At 39.6% G+C, this 12,279-nt stretch overlaps 1 protein-coding gene across 5 annotated transcripts in view; it reads right to left on the minus strand.

The window, feature by feature from the left end:
* LIN54 (lin-54 DREAM MuvB core complex component) overlaps positions 1-12,279 on the minus strand; it is a 39,743-nt gene that overhangs the window by 10,874 nt on the left and 16,590 nt on the right. For 3 of the 5 annotated variants that reach the window (XM_021549318.3, XM_021549319.3, XM_021549317.3), the window contains exons 3-6: positions 6,869-6,989; positions 4,123-4,268; positions 2,496-2,651; positions 46-262 (exon numbers count right to left, since the gene is read on the minus strand). In XM_021549318.3, the coding sequence (XP_021404993.3) occupies positions 46-262; positions 2,496-2,651; positions 4,123-4,268; positions 6,869-6,989 (640 nt within the window). The remainder of the gene's footprint in view (positions 1-45; positions 263-2,495; positions 2,652-4,122; positions 4,269-6,868; positions 6,990-12,279) is intronic. The other 2 variants (XM_085578174.1, XM_085578175.1) reach the window with 2 other exon arrangements.

A 12,279-nucleotide genomic window follows, 5' to 3' on the forward strand; every position in this document is an offset into this window, starting at 1 on the left:
AAAAACCCAATAGAGGCTTCAGACAATGTTACCACCAGCACTTACCCTGTTGCAGAGGCTGAGTATTCGTACTGGGATTTTGGCTGGCAGATTGGGTTGAACTACTGGCTGTTGTGGCAGTAACGAGTCTGACATAATGGAACTTGCTTCCAGGTACCTGAATCTGCTGAACATTGGGTGCAGTTGCCAAGGGAATAATTGTCTTAAATTGAGATGTACCCACTCCTCCTACAGTAATGGTCTGCACTGCTGATTTCACAGCCTGTTAAGCCAACACAGACAGCATAAAATTACTCCTACAAAGGCAGAAAGAACATCAACAAGTTTATTTCTCAATTTGTTAGTGAGCAACTCTAGCACAGCATTCGTACCCTTGAGAGGGAAGACAGTTACCCTCTTTTTGCTTTCAAAAGGAGAAGAGATGCAAAGGGATTAAATGCCTCTCAATAGCGCAGAGTAAACTCAGTTCCATTTTCAATGCTCTACACCAAACACCAGAGTAAACATGAGTAGGGTGACTCAGTCCACTGCACAAGATACATCTGCCAAAACTATTTCAAGTGACTACAGAGAACATGGCTCGGTTTGTCTTCCACAATCAGACAACCAAACACATAAATATTCCTACTATTAAAAGCACATGGTAAGAACTTGCAGAACAGTTTCTCTGGACTGCATCATAATTTATCTGCATGTGTACAGATATGTCCTGTTAAGATAGTTTATAATTAATCAACAGAAATCACTGTGCAACCCTTGAGAGGAAAAGGAAACAGAATCCATAACTGATGGACATCAGAAAGAGTACAAGCTGAGAAATGAAAGAAGCAAGAACAATGAGGAGTAGCAAAACAAATTCATTAAGAAAAAAGGCAAAATGCTAAAAGAAAGGGAGCTCAGCAGACCTGTGCTACCTTACAGCTGGAGTATCAGTATACCTGGAATATAGCAAAAGTTCATCCTTCCAACTTTTCTCAAACTATGAACTAATAGCAAGAAAGTTTTATTTCATTTATACACATTCATAAGTCTACTGGTTTGGTAACAGCCTCTTTTCCCAGACTTGCTCAACCTCAAACCTTGATTTCTTCCTTTTTCTCCTTGTATTTAACTTTTTTTAGAGCTCAGCTTTTTAGCCTCAGTACCTTTTAATATTGGTATAAAGTATATTGTCCTTGACATCAAGTTTAAGTATTACATTTAGTTGACAGGATGATGTGAATTCTTATGAGAACATTTTCCCAGCTGCCTAGCATTCAACAATTACACAAATGAAATCTTAATTTGCACGCATTTTACTAGAAAAACAACCTGCTCTTCTAAAAGGTATTTTCTTGGGATTTTTTATTTTTCTTAGGACATTTTGTACTTTAACAAGCCAGAGCACCAAATAAGCACTATTTGCAAGCATAGTCACAGACATTATCAAAGGGAGACCAGTTCTCTCTAGCACACAAATGAGCAGCTGCTATCCAAGGACAACTGGGAAAATTGTAAAATTCAAGGGACAGTTCTTCTAAAGGCATGTTCTTGAGCCCAGTGAACACAGGTGAAGTCCTTGTGTTGTGTCAGAGAGCTTTGCAACAGGAACTCCCACAGACATCTCCATTCACTCAGAGTGCTTACATTAGAGAGACTAAACCTTTTAACAACTATTTCAGAAGACAGTTTTCCCTGGGGAAAAAAACAGTTCAAATTTCTATGGTGTCCATACTCCCATATCAGCATTCCAATTATTTCCCATATCAGTAAGATAAGACCGAGAAAATCTATCTGAATCTCTTGTCTCATGCTGTACATGTGTGCCCACTCCCAGCTATATCCATACTCTGGATATATTTATATCCATACACATCCCTTCATATTTACCAGAACTAGAGAACAGATATTGTGATAAAAAAAGATTTACCTAAGACCACAAAAGAGGAAAACAGCAAAAGCTGTCATTTGTAAGAAAGGTCAGTTTTGTGTTGTGATTAATTAATGCAAAAATGTTTATAAAAACAATTATGGAAAATCCCGTTTTTCTAGAAATGAGACACATAATAAATAATTTCTGGTTCTGTAGGTTTCAGCCCAGACCTCTACAGCAGGGATATGAACTCCAGCACTGCAAACCTCAGAAATACCTAGGCAGTGGCATAGAAACATTGGCAGAAGAAAGAGAACCAACCAAAGAACTCCTCCTCGTGTCACAGAGTTCTTCATGTGACTTGGGAGATTCAGTACACAGAAACAAGAATTTGCACCAAGTGGGGCTTTCCAGGTTGGAAAGTTACTTTCTAACAGTATGCCCTTGTATGGGCTTGCAATGGTTTGCACCCCTCAACTGAAGAAGTATACACTCCTTGGGGCATTACTTTTGCCAATTCCTAAGCAAACACCATTCCAAGAACACCGGCAGACAGACCGCTGCCAGGCCGTGGTCCAACACTCCAGTTTCCAGCAAGCAATGACACAGACACAGCAGAAGACAAAGGAAAGTCAGTCTGTACCTGGGTGGTTGTGTGGTTGACTATGGCCTTCCCAGGGGAGGAGGGTGCTGACTGCTGCACTGTGAGGATCTGCTGTCCTAACGCTACATTCAGTGGGACGCCCACCGTCTTCTGGGGGGAGCTGGGAGGCTGGGAGGCCACTGACACCACTGTTAGCTGCTTGGCAAAACAAAAAGCAGTTTAAACCTCTGTGCAGGATACAGGACCCTGTACATATACATTCCCCTCCTCAGGACAGAACAGCTCTCCACCAGAACAGAGCTCTGTGAACAAGGATGCTGCATTTAACCACAACTCACACAGGTCCAGCTGCGACAACAGCTAATAGAGCCCTTAGGAACTTGAAGGCATCACTGGTTTCCAGCACCAAAATGCTCCTGCAGAAATCTAGCACAGCATCTCGATGGGAGTAAGGGGTTGTCTTTCCACTTGTTTTGTCGAGTTTTTTTTAAGGAAATTGCCCCATTAAGGCCTGAGCATTGTCAAGAGGGATGTTCTAAATAAAGGCATTGTAATTGGTACAATGACTATTTCATCATAAGGAAGAATTTTAAAGAAAAGCTGTTCAAAAGAAAAGAAATTTCTCACCTCACACTACTGATTCAGCAAAGTATAAGAACATCAGTACTTTCAAATCTACACTGCAGTTTCCCACAGAGATCCAATCTTCTCACCACATTTCTTCAGAGTGCAGTGTTTAAGCACTCTATATAACCACACCCCTTCAAAGGCTGGTTTTCTACTTTCCGTTCTAAACTTCCTTATGTTTTAAGAAAAATCAAATACTTAGAATTGCTTATCAACAGTAAATTCAAGAGGTAACCCTAAACAGTTTTTTCACACTCACTTCTAGTTAAAAAAAGTAACTTTAGAATAAAAATTAACTTCTTATTTACGTTGCTTCTCTTACTAATAATTGTGAAACACAAGTCTTTTACTCCATCTGTATAACATTGCATCACTAAAGCATAGCCAAACTAAAATAATTCTTTATTCTTACTTTGTTTAATATATGTTATTTTAGTTTGCTTGCATTGTGCATCTTGTCCCCCCACCTCCCCTTCTCCAGCAATATTCCTCTTCTCAGGACAATTATCAAATCTAAAATACAAGAGTCACCTTGACCTGTGCCAATTCCCAGCTCTGTGCAAGGACCATTGTAAATCTCATTCACTTCAGAAGTGATCAGGGAAGACTAAATTGCCTGTGCAATAGCAGGCAGTGGTTAATAAGTGCTGACCTATTAATATTGAGGTCTCCTCTTAAACAGCCTGTCGATGTTTTACAAAGGCATTAAAAATAGTTTGAGTGCTTGGCTAAGAGTGAACAGCTGCTTTTAGAATCGATGCTTAGGGACTGGCAGGAAATGGCAGGAATGGGAAACTGTGCAGTAATGCATATCTAGTTAAAACCACAGTAAGGGAGCCAATTGAAAAAAATCTAATTTAGGGCATTACCACAGAGCATTGTGATGCAAAATGGAGACTCTGGAGATATTTTTATGGACTCTGGAGACATGTTTATTATCTCTGGAGAGATAATAAACAGCTTGTAGCAAAGACACAGAGAACTCCATTCAGACCACTCTGCAGGAGGGATAGAAGGCTACAGCCAGAACAGTCCTTACCTTATTGGGGGATTTGAGTGGTGAGATAGCTATTTTATTCGGTGTCTGTTGTGTTGTTGTGCTCAAAGATGATCCAATGACTCCACTCTCAGAGATGGTTATTGTCTTTGGTGGTGTCCCTGGAGCAGACTGCGAAAAAACCCTACCTATAAACAATGAAGATACCATCAGCTCCAGTTATCCCTGGTCACAGTAACCTTTAAAGCAAAGTTTTCCTTGCCTTTTGTGCAATTTATCCCTACTTCTGAGAGTGTACGACCTGACAGGAAGGACATTGATGTTCTTTAAATTAGATTTAGCCAAAAAGAAGAAAACAATTGCTGTTATTACAAACAAAAAGACAGTTTGCTCGGGCTTAAAAAAGGAGCCCAAATGCACATTGAGCTTTCCATGCCATTCAGCTGATAATTCTTGACAGCCAGAAGAGCATCCTGAGGAGCAGAGCACTCCAGTACACCTGCACCACACACAAACACCCAGCCAGCTGGCAGTTTCCTGGGAAAGCCCTGGGCTGCTGCCAATGCACAGAGAAACTGAGCATCTGTGGGGGACTACTTCCTTGGAAACCTCAGCCATCAAACACGAGCTCTTTTACAGTGACCAATAAAAATATGTAAAGATGTTTCGTTTGTCTACAATCAGCTCTGAGGTTTTTTCCTTTCTGTTGATGGTTGCCTCTTTCACTGCCTATCAGTTTTTAGTCACACTGCCACCAATGTTTTCATGTCATATATTCTCTCAATTTTTACAATGCCAAAGAAGAGTAAACATCAAAAATGGCAGCTCCAAATCATGACATCAGTTTCAGGAATACTGCAAAGTCCCAGAATGGAAAACAGATTTTTTTTTCCCATACTTTCTAAGTTTCTTTCCAAAGAATGCTTGACCACTAAGCTTTCCCTCTGCTCCACTTTGGCTCAGACTCATTTCTGTCATAGCTTCTGTCCCCCATTCTCTTGTACTAAATTTATAAAAATAAGAAACAATCAAACAAATACCAGCATAACTTTTCCATCCAAAATCAACTAGTGGCATAACAATTACAGTCAACTGGAACTAATAAGAAAAAACACTATCCTCATGGCAAGTTGATTTCTTCAGAAGTCTGTGTGCTCTAAAATAACCACTTTTGTGCAGTCTAACAGCATAGATAGTTGCCAGCAGCTGCTAAAGCCATATGCAACCTGAAGAATGTCAGTCTGTGGGGAAATTCACCACCTAGACGTTTCAATCCTTTGAGTTATTTTCTTGGTGACAGCTCTCCCCTTTTCACTACATCTCCTCCTCCCATCAGCTTCCCAAAGAGAATCTGGTTGCTTATGTTGACAAGTCTTTCAAGTTTACAACTTCCACCTGAGCTTGCAGGTATTTCCAGGCAATTAAAAACATTCATCAGATTCAGGAAAACATGCATAAAAAGTCAAAACACAAACCAGAAATGCTACACCTTCTCTAAAGTGATGCCAGCCTTTCAAAGCTGGCAAGTTGTGCTGGCTGTTTGGAATGGTGAGGGAAAACCAGTATTTACAAATTTCCCTCTCAATTAATGAAGCAACTTTACCTCCCAGTGATTGTTTTAGTGATGGCTCATGCACAGGTGATTTTTCAAAATACTGATGTAAAAACTGCAAGTAATTTTTAATGTTTTCAGGTTGGGTTTTTTGTTTGGACTTAATTCAAGTATTTATAAGCACAGTAATCTTCTAATAGGTCTATATATTTGGTAGGGAATCTGAGAAAGAAGACAAACTGGGGAGTGGGATGGGGAATTCCTCTTTCACCTGAAACACATGTCAGGCTACAGGCAGCCTGGCAATTCAAGAAAAAGATTATGTTCCAGCTATGTGCCATTCATTGGCATCTATCAGTGTTTTGAATCCTTTTTAAAACCAGCTCAAGACCCAGTGCTGTACAGACTTAACAAATTTGTTTAAATACCTGAAAAATATTTTAGGTCTACTTAGGCTGATCAATCTGTAAACAGCTAGACATCTTTCAAAGCTCTAAAGACGACACCAGCTTCCTACATTTGTCTTTTTCAGAAAAATTAGATGTCCAAGATGTTTAGCAACATTAGATACACTGCCATTATATAAAAGGTATTACACTTTAATTTTGTTGGTGGTTTTGCTGTTGTTCTGTGATCAGTTGGGCTTTTATTTTTTTATAAGGATATATAGAGTTGTTTTCCAAACAGAAAGACTATTTGTTATTTGCCTTAATTACTTTCCTAGATACTTCTGCAATTGTTATTTTTGAAGTAGGTGAGCAACTTAACAAAAACAACACAGGTTTAAGTCACTTTCTTCATTCAAACATTTTTCTGTTACTTGCATGTATTACATTTAAGTCCAATGATTAGCAGATTAAAATAATCAAAAGCATGTGTCTCCCTTTCCCCCTGTGTATTTATAAAATGTTTCTACAAGTATTTTCCGTTCATCAAGCAATCTTTTCTGTGGCACTTGGGTATTTTTTTTCTCCTCCCCAAAATCCATGAACTAAAAGTACCTTGCAGTAAAAGCAACTCTGCAATCACCAAGATTATTCTAAATTAGCTAAGTATAAAGGTACCAACAACTGCATTTATCTGCTTCTACCGAAAAAGTTTTCTGATTTTTTTTTAATTGCTTGAGGTACTTTGACAGAAATGTAAAAGTGTTGAGACAGAAGAATTTCTACAATTACCATTTCTTTGAAAAGCCTTTAAAAAATGGCAAAGCAAAACAAGTCAAAGTAGTACAACCTGCAATGACTGGTGACACTTGAGTGGTCTGCCCTGTAACAGCTTTGCTATTGATTGGTTTTGCAAATATCAGCTTGGTGATCACCGGGCCAGAAGTTGGGGTTCGAGTCTTCTTCGCAATCTAAAAGATGGAGGAAAAAAGATCTAAAGTAACTTGAGCATTTTGGATCTAAATTATTGTATTGTTAAGTACATTAAAAATTAAAAAGGGCAATACTTGCACACATAATTAGAAGAATAACTCTGTATCTTGCATTTCATCTCCACTTCTCTTTGTGGAAAGAACTAGGAGATTAACCTTGACAATTCAGAATGCCAGCTACCAAAGTAGGATAGCCAAATCCCTCTCAGCTTTTTCAGGACATACCCCTCTGCGCAAACACCTCATTTTCAAGCTACTGAAATTATTTCTTATGTGTGGTTGGTCTACACAAAAATGTTAAAATTAAATACACAACTCTCAGTATTTGAAGCTTTAAATGAAGTCACTTCTTTTTCAGCCAACCAGGACAAAACTTGTCCCCAGTGATTTAAATATGACTACTACTGCTCTGAAACATCTCTTGACCATTTTGACATAGCAGCAGACTTGTTTTGCAAATGGGGAAAATGCTTTCTGCAACAGTTTCCCGAAAGCACATGGATCATCAGTGCCTGCAAGTTTTAAGTACTCACTAGCCATGAAAAATCAGTTGGCTAGCTCCAGGTACAAGGGGATCTGTTTTCATATTGCAATCCAGTCTCCTGAAACACAGCTGGACCAAGAACACGTACAGCAATTCAATGACAGATTATTTCAGCTTAATCTTTGTATGCAGGAGAATATAGTCTTTAAAGTTTTAAAGAAGATTTTTCTTCCCTTCCACACGGAGAGACGTTAATTACCAAATGCATTTATTCCAGCAGTTTTTATACATAAGCATCCAGTTAGAAAATAGTTCAATTTAGAGAGCGGCTAACTTTTCCCAAAGACTTTTAACCTGCTGACTGCAGAGGCTGCCTGTGGATGTGGCCTGGGTCTATGTGAGCACACTGCTCACATTTACTGAAGCCCTTACACCTGCCCACTCCACAGGTGAGGTACATGCTGCCTCTCCTCCACCACATCCCATGGGCACTAACCATCAACTCCAGCAATATCAGAGAGGCACAACATTAGTATCCACTTGGGGAGCCACCTCTCAAGGGCACGGAGACTCCTTTCTTACTCAAGCAGCTAAATCAGAAATCTGCCTGACATGCAAAGATACAGAGCTGACAGCTACTTTTGACAGCCTGAGAAAATTACAAGTGCTCAAATGAAGCAATTGAGTAGGCTGGAAGTTATGGTTTCCTCCACAAAACCCTATCTATAGAATTTGTTGCCTGAAAACATCTTTTTTTTTTTACAACCACATAAGGCAAAACCAAAGTATTCAACAGCACATAAACTCCTCAGCTGCTCCACAAAAAGCAAACATGAGGCTGCCCCAGCTCCCAATAGCACAGTCATGGTACTGCCAGGGAAGCTGGAGCTCCCTCTGCTATGGCATTGGAGCCCTCCCAGCAGGCTGGTGTGGAAAGCCAAGGGCACCTCTGTGTGCCAGAGCTACGCCCAGGCAGGGAAGCCAGCAAGGAGCAGCTCTGACACCAGGCACTCACAAAGAATGGATCTCATTTAAAGGAAGCCACATGCTGCTCCACAGTTACACTACAAGTGCTCCTCAGGCACAGTGGTGCTTTATGGGTGATACATGATTCTCAAGGCTCTAAAATTAAAGAGAGGAGAAAGAAACCTGTTATTTTTGGAAATATATTAAGTAAAACTTTGAAACATAAGTTGTTTGAAGAAGCAAGCTTCATTCACAGCCCTGTTCACAAATTTAACTCAAAGTCATTTCTAAATTTCAATGATTCCATTATCTTAGCACAGATACAACTGAGAGATGAGCAAACATTTTATCTGTAACTTTTTTTTTTTCAGCTTGGACACACTTTAATTTCTGATTAATTCTACACATTTTATCTGCTCGATTTCAGATTTCTGTTTTGCTTAAATTAATCTTACCTTGCCATAAGGTATTATTGCAACTCAACTGCTATTGCTTTTTCTCTGAAGTGAGAGCTAAGTCTAGCTCAGAACATTATGAGCATTCAGCAGAACAGCCAGCTCTGGATAACAGCAGTTGTTTCCCAGTAACAGTCAATAAATGTGCTTAAAAGACTTACACGAATGTGTGTGAAATACTACCAACCATTAACACAAAGTATTTCAGAAAAAAAACTTTAAAATCCCAAAATAACAGATCAACACAAGTAGCCCTGCTTCCCTCATGCTCGACTTGCAGTATTCTCCTCAAATAAATTTCCCTCTGCTTTTTAGGTGAACTGTTTGTCTACAAAGAGGGAGGTCTAATAAACAAGTGATTCCCCTCAGGGCTTAGGAAACAGCAAGACAAATGTGGTTGTTTATAAATGAGGAACAGCACTCCTGCCAAGCAAGCCTTTCTGAGGTTTATGGCAGTGGATAACCCCATCCACCAGGGAGAAGCTCCTCTGCACCACTGGGAAACTCACTGCCCATTTCAGTAAAGACTGGAGAAGGCAGAGGAAATAATCAAGATGTCACTCAGATACTTCAGAATAGGCAAGTTCTCTGAAACACTTTGCCATTGCCTGTTCTGATCACAAGGAGCATAACATCATCCCCCTGCCTATGCAAGCTAAGCATGCTCTGTGCAAATTACTTTGAGTTAGACTGCAAATATATTCCCCAGAGCAACAAGTTCTTTTGTAGGAACGTTATTATATTTAGGAGCTCACACCAACTTTCTTCCCCCTACAGAAGTCAAGAGATTTACCTGCAGGCAACTTGACTTCAAGTGTCAAGTCTGTCTTCCTAAACACGCTCCACTAAAGATGAACTAGCAAGTTCATACAGCTGAACTTTGTTTTCAGACTGTTCTAATCACACAGAAATAGGCACACTTGTACTGCACATTACTGCTGGATATCCACATAGTCAGCTACCACAAAGGAGCTAATACACTATAAATCCACTCCCTAGATGACCTGTCCATGTACCCACTCTCTATTGTCATTTATATTTGGCCAAGTATGAAAAATCAGGGACTCTAGAAATAGAAAGAGCACCTTAACTTCAGAGATAAAGAAACTGAGCTACGAATGGGAGTCTGAGGCTAGAGAGTGCACAGGGTCCCTTTTCAATGATGAAATAAAGCCACAACAACGGCTTAGCAGCTGCCTTGCCATGGTAGCAACAATGGTATGGACACTTAAAACCGGAGCCAGTTATCACACAAAACAAGAAAAAGACAGGCTTAACAGCAGCCATGGTGATGTGTCTGGACACCTGGTTCAGAGTCACATGCAAGGCCAAACTGCTGCTTAATAAACCTGGACTAAATCAGTAAAGCAGCAGGCACACCACTGCTTTTAAGGCTGTAGGCAGGCAAGAGCCACAGGCTGAAAGCAGATGTACTTGCCCGGCTGTTTTTCCCCACACATCCATGGCCCTAGTTTCAAATCAGGACAAGCTGCTATAAGGACAGTAATTAACCTCTGGATATAGATGAGGCCAAAGGCCCTGCCACACTTAGCACCTCAGAGTCTCACACCTAGAAATGTAAGTGAAGGAGTCAAATTCCAAGAAACATTTTGCTGAACTCTACCAATTATGCCTCAGGTGCTGAGAACTTCAACTATCAGAATTAGATTACAAGATTAGATTAGATGTCAAGACAATTGAATTTCTCTGATATGCAAAGCCTTTGTGAGAGTGACCACAAGAACTGATAAGAGCTCTTTGACATCTAATCTGTACCAAGTCATTCTCAGTACCAAGTCAAAGTCTTGTGCTGCCCTCTCTGAAATACCTGATTCACAAGAAATAAATTACACAAGATCCACGGGGGCATCAGGGAGGCATTCACAGCCTCCTTTTCCACTCACTGAAAATTTAAGGGGCTTGTTCAGGGTGATGGGGTAAATGAATCACTTCATTTTCTAAGACAGAGACTCAAGGTGTGGGTTACCTCCCCTGTCATTCAGGGTAGAGTAGAGCCAGAATCACCCACCCAGCCTCATATATCACTCTGATACTTCAGAAATTTTCTACAGGGAAGAGCACTGTCTATGAAGTGCTAATGTAAACATTTCCCCTGCAATATTGGGCGCTGACCTTGTCTTGTTTCTACTCCCTCCTCCTGGGAAAAAAGCAGTGTCAAGTGCTAACAATTCAGTCTGTTTTGCAAAGGGAACCAATGGCTTAACAAAAAGAAACCACAAGAAGACAAATTTACCCAAACTGCAATTTACCCACTTTGCAATTTTTAATAAATGGATGCAAGTTCATTAGTAAGGAATGTGTAGAATTTCCAATGGCAGATTGCAGAGGTCAATGGCCAAGCCACTGATGGCAGTCACTGGCAGCACAAATCATCTCATGCAAGGAAAAACCACAACACAGCTAAGTCGTTCCCTCAGTTTCCTGTATCTGTCACTTGGCAGTGAATAATGAAGTCAAGCAACAGGAACTGATCCACTCTTAAATGTTCCTATGATGACTAAAGTGCAGAGACTTTCTTGAAAACTATACTGACAACCATCTATGTTTCAAATGGCCATTACTAAATGTTTCCAGATATGATGTAGCAACAAAAAAGGAGAATGAAATTAGTGCAGTAGAAATCATCTGCAACTTTAGAGAAAATATTGATCTTATTCACCTGCCATGAAATACTAATCAAGGAACATTTGGCTAATAAAATTCTTTAAACTTTGTCATTTTTATGTGCAGCTGATTATTTTTAATAGCATACTTAAGAGTTTAATTTCACATTTCATTTAGGCAGTAAAATAAATATTTTCCCATCATAATCTGCATTGAGTTCTAATTGTCTTTCACTTTAAGAAGTCTCATTTCTGCCTCACTACCAATAGAACAAAGTCACTCACATTTAGTTCTGCCACATAACAGATGAGAATCAGACTCTTTGAGTCATAACCCAAGTCTTTTCAACACATTTTCAGATCCAAGCAGATTCTCTGTGGTTTCAAATATCTCAAGATCCATGCCAGAGATTAGGAACCAAACCTTGAATGTTCAGCTTATGATAACTAGATTTGAAGCAGACCAGATACACCTTTCTGTTTTTTTACAGATGCTAGAAGTTTTTTCAGAGAGTTTATTTAAACAAACTGAACGTAATAGGCAGAAGGTACTCTTCCATAAAGGAGGGTATACTTTGAGTAAACAACAACAGGCATATAAAGTTGAATTCAGTCTTCCTGAGAGTATGTAGAATTTATTTTTATAAATGAAAATAATGATAAAATTATCTTCAATTTACTGAATAGTTCACTTTCTCTGAGGCAAACCCTAAGTTTCTAGACAGTAGCTAGAGGCAAAC

Source organism: Lonchura striata, chromosome 4, assembly GCF_050655825.1.
Source record: "Lonchura striata isolate lonStrDom1 chromosome 4, ASM5065582v1, whole genome shotgun sequence".
Classification (NCBI taxonomy): domain Eukaryota; kingdom Metazoa; phylum Chordata; class Aves; order Passeriformes; family Estrildidae; genus Lonchura; species Lonchura striata.